Source organism: Mirounga leonina, unplaced genomic scaffold (genome assembly GCF_011800145.1).
Source record: "Mirounga leonina isolate KUSES-001 unplaced genomic scaffold, KU_Mleo_1.0 Mir_101595, whole genome shotgun sequence".
Taxonomy (NCBI): domain Eukaryota; kingdom Metazoa; phylum Chordata; class Mammalia; order Carnivora; family Phocidae; genus Mirounga; species Mirounga leonina.
In genome coordinates, this window is record NW_023270158.1 from 3,088,072 (window position 1) to 3,103,626 (window position 15,555).

General features: G+C 41.2%; 1 protein-coding gene across 1 annotated transcript in view; it reads left to right on the forward strand.

The window, feature by feature from the left end:
• Positions 1-15,555, forward strand: part of REPS2 (RALBP1 associated Eps domain containing 2) — a 216,897-nt gene that overhangs the window by 187,639 nt on the left and 13,703 nt on the right. The window contains exons 16-17 of the mRNA XM_035000243.1: positions 988-1,133; positions 11,322-11,427. Of these exons, the coding sequence (XP_034856134.1) occupies positions 988-1,133; positions 11,322-11,427 (252 nt within the window). The remainder of the gene's footprint in view (positions 1-987; positions 1,134-11,321; positions 11,428-15,555) is intronic.

Consider the following 15,555-nt stretch of genomic DNA (forward strand, 5'->3'; position numbering starts at 1 on the left):
TTTGGTTTTTTTGTGAAGATTAGGGTGCTGATGATTCTTGGGTCTGACCTTGATGTCACTGACAGTTTGCACTTCCTCTTCAGCCTCCCAGCTAAATGGCGGCCTTGCTTTTGGCAAGTTGAGGAGGGGTGGTGGGGAGGGCCAAGTGCCTTTGGCAGAACCCTTCATGCTACTGAGGCTCTAGGAGGGCCTCTGGTGGGGGGCGGGGTAGTCTGCCCTTCTTTGTCCATGTGCCACAGTCCCCTCTTGCATCTTGGTGTCTTCACCATAGCCCACCAGTGTCACTGAGTCCCAGGTCACTTGCTCAGGAGGTGCCACTCACTTATTGTGCTCTCTGTTCACCTTGTTACCCTCTCCTTGCTGCTCCCCATTTTTCTAAGGCCCTCCTCTGGTCAGAGCATGGGTCCTGGGCTTGGGAGCACGGGGGAGGAGGGGCCTCCCAGGAAGCAGGCTGGCTGTCTCCTTCCAGAAGACACTGTGGCCCTTGAGCTTGGCTTCATGTATGAATTGGGAGTGGAAGAATGAGGAGCAGATGACTGAGACCTTCACAAACTTCAAAACTTACAACATATTCCCACAAGACCCAAAGTGAGGCAAGAGCGAGCTTTGTCTTCAGTCAGAAAAGGCCTCATGGTGTGAGATGCACACAGCATTGAAAAAAGGGAGGGTGGGCAGGTGGGCCACTGGAATCTGATTCCTGGGTCTTTTCAGGTGCAAAAAGCGGTAATAGGCTGCAAGCAGGGAAAGAAAAAAAAAAAGGAAAAAAGAAAGGCCCCTAGAATCTGATGCCCATGTCCCCGCCCCCTTCCCCCCCTCCCCCATTCTCGCGAAGCCATGAATCAGCTTTATATCCTCGGGTGTGGGGTTTGAACAGAGTGTGCACCTGACCTGAGAATGGGCCTAGGAGGAACATGAGCACATGGGCATGATGGGGGAGCATTTCAGTTTTTAACTTTTGGGTTTTATTGTTTTGTATTTAATCCACAGGACATACCATATTCTCAGCCTCCATCAAAGCCCATCCGAAGGAAATTACGACCTGAAAACCCAGCTCCAGAAAGCCAAGAGCCTTCTAGCACTGTTGGTGGGGCAGCGTTGGCAGTGACCGGGAAACCCCACACAGCAGTCCAGAAGTAAGTACGTCACATCAGGGAGGTCAGAAACTACCTTTTCAATCTTCGTATGCATGTACATGTAAATCTGTTTATATTTATACCCATGGCCATAGAAGAGTGTGATTTTATGGCTGTAGTTTTGCCTTCCTCCTCTCTGGTGGTACTACAGGCTCCCAGTCACCTAGAAAGAGACCTTCTAAGCTATAGGACTTAACCTGAGCCAAGGGGCAAGCGAGTACAAAGCTGTGGTGTTTCAGTTTGGTTTGATTTCCTTCCCTTCCCTCCTCCTCTTCGTCTCCTTCCCACCCCTCTTCCTTGTGCTGGGCCACGTTTTCCTAGGAAGAAGACAGTGATAAAAATGGCAGTTTCCCTCTTTGCCTGTCTTATGCTGCCCCCCAGGGCAAATGGCTAGCTTCCTGACCCTCAGACCCAACTTTGAGTAGATGTGCTTGTGATTTTTTTTCATTCCCCATGAAAATTTTCTGTTGTCGATCATCTCAGAACAGAATGGTCACCTGTGGAGCCTCCAGAATATCTGTCTGACTGCCTGTAATAGACATTGGAGGGGGTGGCGGGGTGGGGGCGTCTGTGGATAAGGCCAGGAACCAAGAGAATAATGCTCTGGACAAACCAATTTTCTTTTCTTTTCTTTTCTTTTTTTAAGATTTTTATTTATTTATTTGAGAGAGAGAGAATGAGAGAGAGCACATGAGAGGGGGGAGGGTCAGAGGGAGAAGCAGACTCCCCGCTGAGCAGGGAGCCCGTTGCGGGACTCGATCCCGGGACTCCAGGATCATGACCTGAGCTGAAGGCAGTCGCTTAACCAACTGAGCCACCCAGGCGCCCTGGACAAACGAATTTTCTACAGAGACTTTGGCTTTAAGAAAGGCTATCACTCGCCTCAGTTTCCCTGTAGTGAAATTGAGCGAGGTGTTGAGGGCAGAAACCTGCTACTGTGTGTGACTTCACAAGTGAACTCGACTGGTCACTAACGTCAGTGCTCAAGATAAGCCCTGTGACACTGCTCTCAGGACCTTGCTGATCCCAGGAGCTGCTGTGGGTTTCTCCTGCTTACGCTGTTGTAGAAAAAGGAGCAACAGATTCTGTGGGTGCAACTTGCCTCTGAAGCCAAAACCCCATTGTGAATCTGTGTAGCACTCTTCAGATGATGGTTTTGTTGTTTGTTTTTCCAAATAGACAGCTCCCTGGTGGTATCAGTGCATAAAGGAAATCTGTTTTGTCCTTAATGGCCCCTGAGAGCTTTGATCATCTTTCCACCACTGTCAAGCCTGGGGGATGGATCCCTGTCAGGGACACAGATGGCTAAACTTGCTTCCATGTGCCACCCTGGCTTTCCACTGGGTCTCTGCTTCACATTACTGCTGGTCAGTCAGTGGTGCTTACAGCACCCCCCGCTCCACCGACTGGATGGAGGGCAGCTGGTGGAGCTCACGCAGAGGTCTTTTTCAGTTTCTTTCCTTCGTCTTTTTTTTTTAAACAGTTTTATTGAGATATAATTCATATAGCATACATTTCACCCTTTTACGTGTACAGTTCAGTGGTTTTTAGTATATGCATAAAGTTGTTCAACTGCTGTCACAAACTAATTTTAGAACATTTTCATCACCCCCAAAAGAAATTCTGTGCTGATTAGCAGTCACTTTCCATTCCCTGTCCATGTCCCAGGCAACCACTAATCTACTTTCTGTCTTTATAGGTTTGCCTGTTCTGGCCATTTCATGTAGATGGGACCATGCAACATGTGGTCTTCTGTGGCTGGCTTTTTTTCAGTTCACATAATGTGTTCAAGGTTTATCCATATTGTAGCATGAATCAGTACTTGATTCCTTTTTATTGCTAAATAATGTCCCATTGTATGGATATACCACATTTTATTTATCTTCTCATCACTTGATGGACATTTGGGTTGTTCCCACTTTGAAGCTATAAAGAATAATGCTGGTATACTATGTGTGTACAAGTTTTAGTGTGGACTTATGTTTTCATTTGTCTTGAGTATGTACCTAGGAGTGGAATTGCTAGGTCATATGGTCACTCTATATTTAATATTTTGAGGACTTGCCAAACTGTTTTCCACAGTGGCTGCAGCATTTTACAGTCCTCCCAGTAACATATGAGAGTTCCAATTTCTCCTGTTTTTTTTTTTTAATAAAGATTTTATTTATTTATTTGACACACAGAGAGAGATAGTGAGAGAGAGAGCACAAGCAGGCAGAGCAGCAGAGGGAGAGGGAGAAGCAGGCTCCCAGCTGAGCAGGGAGCCCGATGTAGGGCTCGATCCCAGGACCCTGGGATCATGACCTGAGCTGAAGGCAGACGCTTAACTGACTGAGCCACCCAGGCGCCCCTTGTTGTTACCTTTTTAAAAAAAATTATTACAGCCATCCTGGTGGGTGTGAAGGGGTATCTCATTGTGTTTTTGATTGCATTTCCCTAATGGCTAATGATGTTGAGCATCTTTTCATGTGCTTATTGGCCATTTGTTTATCTTTTTTGGAAAAATGTCTGCTCAGATCCTTTGCCTTTTCCTGCTTGGATTATTTATCTTTTTATTTTGAGTTATGAGTTCTTGACCTATGCTGGATACAAGTCCCTTGTCAGATGTGTGCTTTGCAAGTATTTTCTCCCATTCTATAGGTTGTCATTTCACTTTCTTTTTTTTTTTTTTTAAGATTTATTTATTTGAGAGAGCGAGAATGAGAGAGAGAGAGTACATGAGAGGGGGGAGGGATAGAGGGAGAAGCAGGCTCCTTGCTGAGCAGGGAGCCCGATGCGGGACTTGATCCAGGGACTCGATCCCGGGACTCCAGGATCATGACCTGAGCCGAAGGCAGTCACTTAACCGACTGAGCCACCCAGGCGCCCCATCATTTCACTTTCTTGATGGTGTCATTTGCAGCACAAAAGTTTTTAATATTGACGGGGTCCAGTTTATTTTTTTTCTTTTGTTACTTGTGCTTTTGGTGTCAGAGCTTGAAAACCACTGCCTAACCCAAGTTCATGAAGATTTTTTCCTGTGTTTGCTCCTATAGGTTTTATAGTTTTAGCTCTTACATTGAAACCCATGGTTAATTTTGAGTTCATGTTTGTGTATAGTGTGAGGAAGGGGCCCAACTTCATTCTTTTGCATATAGATATACAGTTGTCCCCGAATTGTTTGTTGAAAGGAGATATTTCCTTTTATCTGCCTGTTTAGTGACTGTCCCTCATTGTGATACTCTCTCACTAGTTAGGTGACCACATGGTGTCAGACCGAGAGAGGCTAGCGACCACAGCAACACAAATAGTGCTGTAAATGTTGGATGTAAGCTTTGGGTCAGGGAATTTCATACAACTTGTTTTAGTTCCTAGACTACTTTATTTGGGGTTGATAAGAAGCAACTTAGCATTCATCATTTTTTAAGCCCTGGAGAGAGAGACAGCCAGACACATGATCGTTAGTCTGTATAGTTCTTTCTCACCCAGGGTTCTGGGAAAGAATGAAACTCTGATGCCCTTAGACATCCATTGTCTGTAGGATCTTAACTTCTCTCCTATGCATGTAGAGTGGTCTTTACTGTGTATTGTTTTGGGGAAATTTGAGAAAAGAGTCACAAATAATTTTCTTAATTATCTAACAGAACACTGGTTAAGGAAGGCCAAAAAAATAAACTAGTTGGAAAATGGTCATCCTCTCTTTGGGAAATGAACGTCAGAACTGAACTATTGTTAAGAAACAAAATCTCTTTCAGATATCGTCATTGTCTATTTCATTTAGGGCAAAGGAAAAATAAAATAGTCTAAGTGAGCTGCTGAGTCCAGACTATAACTAATAAACAACTGTTGGATTGTGTCAAAATTACTGAGCTGCTTGTAAGGACAAAAGTAGGTTTTTTAAAGAAATAATTTGGCTTACTTGGTTTCCCCTCACATCTTGTGCATCTAGTAAAGATGGACTTTGGGAAAATAGAATGGTTTGAACAGTTTAGAGAGAGAGGATGTTGTATAGCAGTACTACGACTGAAACTGTGCCCGCCTCCATGGCTTTTGCTCTTCTCTATAACCCCGGGAAGTGTCCTGGACCACCCCAGGGCATGCCCAGCAGCCAGTGTGGCAGTGTCTGCTTGCCTGCATGACATTCTCAGTGTGGTTGGGAGTCTGTTTTCCTTCCTGCTTCATGGCTGGCAGTACTGGAATGTCTGTGGGGTTGATGAGTGGCATCCCTAATGAAAACCTGCCATTTCCAAGTAGAGAAAAGGCAATACAAGTTCAATTCTTAGAAGCTGTGCTCACAATTCCTTGGGAGAAATCAGGGCTCAGGTTGAAGGCTAAGATTTTTCTCATCTAGAGACCCCAGTTTATATTCTTTCAAATATTGGTTCAGCTGCCTGAATGTAACCCAGGTAACAAGCACTCAAATAACATAGAAATTGACTTCTTTCTTGTATAAAAGTCTGAGTTGGTGAGTGGTCCCAAAGCATAGAGTAGCTCCGTGCAGGAACCCAGGTGCCTGCCCATATTCTTATTCTAGATCCCCATGGGGGTTGCCTTTATCCCTGTGGTTGAAGATGGCTCCCTAACATGTTCACATTCTGGGCCCCAGAGAGGGGGAAGGAACAAATGGAGAGAAAACAGACTACTTTTAAGGGTATGACTCAGAAGTGGCATCTCTGATCCCTTTGGCCCAAACTTAGTCATATGGTCTTACCTACCTGCAGAGAGACAGGGAAATGTAGTTTCTAGTTGGAGGGCCACTCAAACTGAGAATAATAGGCTACTGCATGTAAGAAGGCGCAAGAACAGGTTTTGGAGGATAGTCTGCCACAAAACCTTGAGTGGACAGTGCCTCACAGTGTTGCAGTTCTGAATTGATAGATAGCATGACACACAATAGAGTGAGACAAAATAAATGTCTACTTAAGTGTTACTCCTTCATTTTCCTCCCTGGAAACCATGCCAGTTAGAGTGCAGCCTGGAACAGTGAGTAAAAATACTGGGAGGACCTGAAGAGAGAAACTCCAGAGGCAACTCTTAAGAGGGTGATGCAGGTTAAATGCTTTGCTGACCCCTTCAGAGGTATTCTGGGCTTGATCCTATCTTTGTGTTATTTACGGCTCCTTTGGTAGCAAATAATAAAAAGCGACTTGAGGTAGCAAAATATACTCTTTATTATAAGGATATAGGGGTGATTCAGGGAAATCAGTGGCAGGAGTGGATTGGAAGAGAAGATTGCAAACCTTCTGGGGCTCATTCTGATGCCTCTCAGTTTTCTTAAGGTGTTTTTGACGTTTTTATCTACAAAGACTTCTCAAGCACCTTCCACTCCAGAGATTACATTCTCACTGTGCTGGACCCAGGCTGAACTGAAATATTAGCCATAACTCAAGTCCTTCGGAGGGAGAATCTGGTCAGCTTGGCATGGGCCAGATCCATTCAAGTGTCAAAATAGAGGTGAGGATTTTCTTGAGACAACTAGAACTCCCTGCCAGGGGCCCATCCCTGTGGAGGAGGTGGAAGGAGATGGAGCCAGTTCCTAAAGGAGGAGGAAACCGTTAGGAGCTGGACACACATAGAGTAGTAGTAGTGTAAGGAGGGGCATCAAGTTCTGATCAACTTTTTTTTTTAAACCTTTTATTTTGATATAATTACAGATTCACAGGAAATTACAACAACAGTGCAGAGCGGTTCTGTGGATCTTTTACCTAGTTTCTCTTAATGATTACATTTTACCTAACTATAGTACAATATCAAAACGAGGCAACTGACATTGGGACAGCATATGTATTGTTCCATGCCGTTTAATCACATGTGTAGAGTCTTGTAACTGCCACTGTAATCAAGGTACAGAAATCAGACCTACCCTCTCCTCGCCATTCCTTACCCCTGGCAACCACTGCTCTGTTTCCCATCTCTAGAATTTTTTCATTTTGAGAATGTTATATAAATAGAATCACACAGCATGATCTTCTGAGTTTGGCTTTTTTCACTTGGCACAGTCCCTTGACATCCAAGTTATATATCTCAATCAGCACTGCTAAGCAGTATTCTGTGGTATGGATGTGCCATAGTCTCTTGAGCCATTCACTTGTTGAGAGATGTTTTGGCTGTGTCTAGTTGTTGAGCATTATAAATAAAGTGACTGTGAGCATCTTGTGTACAGGTTCTTGTGTGTGCATAAATTTTCGTTTCTCTGGTATAAATGTCCAAGAGTGTGATTGCTGGGTTGTGTGTGGAGTGTATGTTTAGTTTTAAAAGAAACTGCCAAGTTGTTTTCCAAAATGGCTGTACCATTTTACATTTCCACCAGCAATGTATGACAGATGCAGTTTCTCCACATCCTCACCAGCATTTGGTTTTGTCACTATTTTTTTATTTTAGCTGTTCAAGTATGTGGGTTGTTCTATCCTGTCATGGTCTTAATTTGCATTTCCCTAATGGCTAATGATGTTGAATGTCTTTTCATGTGTATATTTACCATCATATATCCTCTTTGGAAACATGTCTCTTCATGTCCTTTGCCCATTTTCTAATTGAATTGTTTTTTTTGCTGTTGAGATTTGAGAGTTCTTTTTATATATTTTAAATACATATCAATTGTCAGGAATGTGGTTTGCAAATATTTTCTCTCAGTCTATAGCTTGTCATTTCATCCTCTTAACAGTCATTTGCAATACAAAAGTTTTTAAAATTTTGAAGAAGCCCAACTTATTTTTTTTCTTTTATGGATTGTGCTTTTGTTGTTACATCTAAAAACTCTTCACGAACAAGCCCTTGGTCCTGAAGATTTTCTCTCATGTTTTATTCTAAAAGTTATATAATTTTACACTTTATATTTAAGTTGCTTGATCCATTTTGTGTTGTTTTATGTAAGATCTGGGTCAGGGTTCTTGGCCTGTGGATGTTGAATTGCTTCGGCACTGTTGGTTGAAAAGGTTATTCTCGGGACGCCAGGGTGGCTCAGTTGGTTGGGTGTCTGACTCTTGGTTTTGGCTCAGGTCATGATCTCATGGGCGGTGGGATTGAGCCCTGCATTGGGCTCCCCAGTCTGCGCTCAGCAGTTTGGGACGTTGCGGTTGAAAGATTCTCTTCCTCTGCCCCACCCCCCAGTCAGGCACGCTCTCTCTCTCTCTAAAAATAAAATAAATCTTAAAAAAAAAAAAAGAAAAAGCTGTTCTTGCTCCATTGACTGGCTTTTGCACCTCTGTCAGAAGTAAGTTGTCTGTACTAGTGTGAGTGTGTTTCTGGGTTCTCTATTCTGTTCCACTGATCGATGTGTGTTTCCCTCTGCCTATTAATCCACACAGTCTTGATTACTGTCTTCATTACTTATTTACTTGATTACTATAGCTATATAATAAAATGTCTTCTATTTCTCCCACTTTTATTACGATTTTTCAAAATTGTTTTAGGTATTCTAATTCCTCTAACTTTCCATATAAATTTTAGAATAATTTTGTCTTGATCCACAAAAATTCTTGCTGAGATTTTTATACGAATTGTGCTAAACCTTTGGTGCACCTCAGTGGCTCAGTTGGTTAAGCATTTGCTTTCAGCTCAGGTCATGATCCTGGGGTCCTGGGACCAAGTGCCCCGTGGGGCTCCCTGCTCAGCGGGGAGCCTGCTTCTCCATCTCCCTCGCCTGCCCCCCCTGCCGGCTTGTGTTCTTCTTGCGTGTCTCTTTCTCTATCAGATAGATAGATAGATAGATAGATAGATAGATAGATAGATAGATAAATAATCTAAAATAATTTTTTTAAAAAGGAATTGTCTTAAACCTTTATATCAGTCTGAGGAGATTTGGCATCTTTACTATTTTGAGTCATTCAATCCATGAACATGATAAATATTTCTCTATTTTGATCCTATTTTTCATTACTGTTGTATATAGTTTTCAGCATGTAAATCTTGTGTATGTTTTGATATATCTAAGAACTTCAGTTTGAAGCTTTGTAAATGATACTGTATTTTTTATTTTTTCCCAAGTATTCAATGTTAGTGTATCAAAATTCTGTTGATTTTTTAAAAAGATTATCTATTTATCTGAGAGAGAGAGAGAGAGAGGGAGGGAGGGAGAGGAGCAGAGGAAGAGGAACAAGCAGACTCCACCCTGAGTGCAGAGCCCAATGCCGGGCTCGATCCCACAACCCAGAGATCATGACCCGAGCCAAAATCAAAAGCCGGATGCTTAACTGACTGAGCCACCCAAGCGCCCCCATTCTTTTGATTTTTGTATGTTAATCTTCTCTCCTCAAAACTCATTTTTATTAGTTCAGAGAATTTTTTTATAGATTCCTTGGAATTTTCTATGTAGGCCATCATGTCATCTGCAGATAGGGACAGTTTCATTCTTTTCAATTATGTGTGCCTTTTATTTCCTTTTCTTGCATTACTGTGTTGGCTAGGACTTCTAGCACTGTGTTGAAAATAGTAATGAAAGTAGAAATCCTTGCTTTGTTCCTCATCTCAGGGGGGAGAGCATTCAGTTTTTCATTATGTATGATGTCAGCTGTAGTTTTTTGGTAGAAGTTCTTCATCAAGTTGGACAAGTTGGCCTCTATTCAGTTTTCTGAGAGTTTTTGTCATGAATGGTTATTGAGTTTTATCAGGTGATTTTTCTATATCAGTTGATATGTGATTTTTTTCTTTCATCTGTTAGGATGGTGGATTGCACTGATTGACTTTTGAATATCGAATCAGCCTTTCATCTCTGGAATAAAGCTCTCTTGGTCATGGTGTATAAGTTTTTAATACATTGCTAAATTCTATTTGTTAATATTTTGTTAAAGATTTTGCAGATATCTATGTCCAGGAGAGATATTGTGTCTAATTTATATCTTGCTAGGCTGCCCCTTTCCAAGTCATTTGGCTAGAGAGAGCAGTATTTGGGTTGGGGGAGGCTTTTTATTGTCTGACCTTATTGACATTTATGGCTTGCTGACTTCTCCACCATCCAGTCTGGGATATATGAAGCAAAAGAGAAAACCCAGGGAATTCACTGCTATGTGTTTCCCTGAGTACTGAGTTCCTGGGCTGGTTTGCCTTCTTCACTCCACTTTTTGGAGTAATCTTATGTTTGTCTTACATATTATGTCCAGGATTTTAACTGTAGTTGGTGGGGTAGAGAGAAGTATGTCTACTCCATGTTGTCCTGAAACTGGAAATCCAATCCTTATCTTTCTGAAAGTAGATTTTAAATCCTCTTCCCTGCCTATTTATGGATGAAAAAATTAATCTTTCAACTTCTTGGGGAACGGAGTATGCCTTCTGCAGATTAGCAGAGTGGGTAGCATAGTGTATATTCTCAGTGAATAGTAATCATCTCCACAATGGTCACTATGCATTCTGGTTAAGTTGCCCTGGCATAGAACCTACGTCTCACAGGTTGCACATATGTCTGTTTTCCTAGGGGAACTTAAATTGCCCTTTTGCTCTGCAAATTCAGTATTTTTTGCTGTGGGATATAAGGCTGTAGGTTATACCATCGTGTTGATATATCATCCCAACTGTAGACAGCTTTGAGGGAGAAAGAGGGTTCCAAGAATAATTAGGGCCAGTCAAGCAGTATAAGCAGAGACTGTAACGGGCAAAGTGGAACATGTGGTCACCCTAGTTATACCTGCTCTGTGAATTTACTATTGACTTAATTTGGCAATAGTGGTATTAAAACATTTTCTCAAGTGCCACAGATGTATGCTGGTATATGCACATGCCTGAGCATACTCACACACATAGACACACTCAAGCATTCATGCCTAATAATAAAGAAATGAAGGAGACTTGTATAGGCCGGCTAAGTTAATGTAGGATTTTTCCTAAAGAGAATGTTCTTCTATTCATTTCCTTCAGACTTGTCCACAGGGGCCACCTGCAGGTCTTTTAAAAATGCCATTAAGGCTTACACAAAAAGGGCATTCTAGTTAATGTGGTTTGTCAGGAAGAAATACTTATTAAAATGTCTTGGAATAAATGGAATGCGGTGTTTGAAAAGGTCCAATTCACAGCTTGTCTTTCAAGTTATAAAATGGGAAGTACTTCAGGTGTGAATAATTCATCCGGACAAATTTGTTTCATTTGGTGTGTGTCTGCCTGCCTGCCTGTGACATTAGCCCCTTGTTAGTTGAGCACTTCTCATGAGTCAGTGTTCTGACCCACAAGGGTCCGGACCTCTGAGTTCTATTTCCTTGAACTGTTTGTACTTTTTTATAGACAGTCTTCCAAACAGAAGAAGGCCATTCAGACTGCTATCCGCAAAAATAAAGAGGCAAATGCAGTGCTGGCCCGGCTGAACAGTGAACTTCAACAGCAGCTCAAGGTAAGGAGCTTCCCGAAATTGGATTACTGGGCTTTTCATCTGGTGGTTTTGTTTTGACCATTGGCTGAGCACCTGCTTCCATTTCTGTTGGTAAGACTTGCATCTTTGTTCTCAAACCTCTTTTGGAAGGCAGAGAATGGCTGCACTTAAGTTTCATGGGCTGGTTCTTGTATGTTTAGAGGAAGACTAGCAACTTGAATATGCAGGCTACATATTGTTTATTAGTGACTAGGACAGAGAATTTATTACAAAGGCTGTCTGAAGCATTCTTCATTCCCGAAAGCTTCTGGACAAGCCCTTGATTGTTTAGATCCTCCCTGAATATACTTATGTATATACTTATGTAGGTGGAGGAGGGTAGCCCTGATACTATCAAAGGCCTGACCCCTCCGGCGGGCAAATGGTTCCGTATCACCTTCTCAAGAACATCACCTCTCTCCTTACCACCTCTTTCTCATCACCATTCATCTCCCCTGTTTTGGTTTTCCGGGACTGCCATAACAAAGTACTACAACCTTGGTGGCTGAAAGTACCAGAAATCACTTCTCACAACTCTGGCGGCTAGAAGTCTGAAATCAAGGTGTCAGCAGAGCCGTGCTCTGTCTCTGAAGGCTCTAGGGGAGAATCCTTCTTCTTTCTTCCCAGCTTCTAGTAGTGGCTGGCAATCCTGGGCGTTCCTTGGCTTCCAGATGTGTCATTCCAATATCTGTCTTCACTGTCACATGGTCTTCTCTCTGGGTCTCTCTGTGTCTGTGTCCAAATTCCTCTTCTTATTTAAGTGTCCTCTTCTTATAGGGACACCAGTCATTGAATTAAGGCCTGCCCTAGTTTAGCATAACCGCATTTTAATTAAATTACATCCACAAAGGTCCTATTTTTCTATGAGGTCACATTTACAGATGCTGGGAGTTAGGACTTAAGCATATCATTTTGGGGGACACAGTTCTACCTACTGCATCCCCTGATTCTCTACTGCATCATTCCCATCCATATAAACGTGCTCCAGTATTGTCCATTATCTTGACTTCACATCCTTCTTCAATTGCAGCCCCCTCTCTCTGCTCTCCTTCCCAGCTAGGTTTCTTAGGAGTTGTTTTCATTTACTCTCCTTCCTCACCAACAGCTTTCTCTCTCTCCACTTCAATTTGGCTTTGCTCTGCTCCATTCACATCCCTCCTACAACCAAATCCAATGGGCCGCTTTCAATGTTACTCGAATTTTCAGAATTCTACACAATTGGCCATTGCCTCCTCTGAAATGGCCTTTCTCACTGGCTTTTGGACTACTATACTTTTTTCCTGTTCCTTCCACTACCTCCCTCCCTCCCTCCTTCCCTCCCTTCCTGGTGCTTCTTCCTTAGCATTCTGTGCTATTTCTTCCTTCTTTGATTTCTCTTTTATTACTCCCCCTTTGCCCCAATATTTTATTATGAACATTTTTAAGCATACAAGAAAGGTGAAAGAATCCTATGGTAAATACTTTTATAGCCACCTCTTTTAACATTTTACTATACTTGTTTTATCACATATCTACCCCTCTGTTCCTCATTCTACTTTATTTTTAACATGTTTTTCAGTAAATTGTAGACATCTGTATGCATCCCCTAAATATTGCAACATGCAGATCAGTAACTAGAGTTCAGTATTTTTACAGGTTTTTTTGATGATGTAAGTTTTACATAGAATGAATGCACAGATGCTAAGTGTGCCATTTGCTGAATTTTTACAAATGCATATACTTATGGAACCCAAACCCCTATCAAGATACAGAACATTACCGTCATCCTACGAGGCTCCCTCATGCTCCTTCCCTGTCAATTCCAGCCCCACGCACACAGAGGCAACCACTGTTCTGACTTTGTTATGTCATAGTGTTGTTTATTCTGTAACTTTATATAAATGGTGTTCCCTAACACGTACTTTTATGTAAAGCTTATTTCACTTAGTATTACATTTTTGAGATTCATTGATAATGCACATGTCAGTAATCCATTCCTTTTTACTGCTGGATAGTATTCCACTGAGTGATTATTCTGCAATTTCATTATCAGTTCTTCTATTAATAGACATGTGAGCTGTTGCTAGTTTTTGGCTATTTTGAAGAAAACCACATTCTTGAATAAGTCTTTGTGTGGAAATATGTCCTCATTTCTCTTGGGGAAGTACCTAAGATTTGGATTAGTAGGTAATGTGGCGAACATATGTGATTAGTTTTATTAGAAACTGCTAAAGCTTGGGGCGCCTGGGTGGCTCAGTCAGTGAAGCGTCTGCCCTTTGGCTCCGGTCATGATCTCAGGGTCCTGGGATCGAGCCCCACGTTGGGCTCTCTGCTCAGCGGGAAGCCCGCTTCTTCCTTTCCTTCTGCCTGCCGCTCCCCCTGCTTGTGTTCTTGCTCGCTCTCTCTCTCTCTCGTCTCTCCCTCTGTCAAATAAATAAATAAAGTCTTTAAGACGAAAAAAGAAAAGAAACTGCTAGAGCTTTTCCCAAAGTGGTTGTAGCATTTTGCACTCCTCCCACTAGAACGTGAGAGTTCCTGTTATTCCACATCCTTGCCAACATTTGGTGGTGATCTTTTAATTTTTGTTTATCCTGTGGTGATTTAGTTTTTATTTTGCATCTCCTTGATGCTTAATTTTGCTGAGCATTTTTTATTACAATTATTTACCTTTCATATGTTTTATGAAGTGTTCAAAGTATCTGGCCATTTAAAAAATCATTTTTTGTCGTCTTTTGTGGCATTGTAAGTAGATGCTTTTTATACTATCTTGGTTACTAGTCCTTTGTCAGATACCTGTTTTATAAATGTTTTCTTCCAGTCTTTCATTTTCTTAACTGTATCTTTTCAAGAACAGATATTTTTAACTTTTAAACAGTCTAATTTATTGGGTTTTTTTCTCTTATGGTTCTTATTTTCTTCTCATATAGGGAAACTGCCTACATCTAAATTATGAAGATAGTCTCCTATGTTTTCTTTTAAAGCCATTATTGTTTTAGCTTTTGCATTTAGGTCTTAAGTTACTTTTTTAAACCACTTTATTGAGGTATGATTGATACACAACAAACGATGCATATTTAATGTATGCAATGTGATACATACAGTTGGAAGATAATTATATATCCATGGACCCATCACCACAACTTATGCCATAAAACTATTCATCACATCTAAAAGTTTCCTTCCCCCTCTTATTATTATCATCATTATTATTTTGTGAACATGACAAGAACACTTAACATAAGATCTGCCCTCTTGGCAAATTTTTAATTATACACTACAGTATAATTCATCGTAGGCACTATGCTGTATAGTAGATCCCTGGACCTTAATCATTCTGTATAACTGAAACTTTGTACCCTTTGAATAGTACTTCCCCATTTCCCCCAGCCTCTGACAACCACCATTTTCTACTCTCCTTCTAGGAGTTTGACTGTTGTAAATTCCTCATATGAGTGGTGTCACTTAGCATTTGTCCTTCTGTGTCTGGCTCATTTTCCTTAGTGTAATGTCCTCCAAGTTTATCTATGTTGTTGCAAATGGCTGAATTTCTTTCTTTTTAAAGACTGAATAATATTCCATTGTATGTATATATATTTTCTTTATCCATTTGTCCATCGGTAGATACTTAGGTTCCTTCCATGTCTTGGCTACTGTGAATAATGCCACAGTGAACATGAGAGTACAGATAATCTCTTCAAGATACTGATTTTAATTCCTTTGGATATATACCCAGAAGCTGGATCATATTTGGTAGTTCTATTTTTTTCAGGTTTATTGAGATATAATTGACATATAACACTGTGTATAGGTATCAACATGTTGATTTGATACATTTACATATTGCAATATGATTATCATAGTACTGTTAATACCTTTGTCACCTCACATAATTACCAATTCTTTTATGTGGTGAGAACATTTAAGATTTACTCTCTTGGCAGCTTTGAAGTATGTAATGTAGTATTGCTAACTATAGACACCATGTTGTACATTAGATCCCTAGAACTTACTCATCTTATAACTGGAACTTTGCACCCTTAGTTAACATCTCTCCATTTCCCCTCCAGCTCCTGGCAACTTCCATTCTACTTTCTGTTTTTATGAATTTGGCTTTTTTTATATTCCACACAC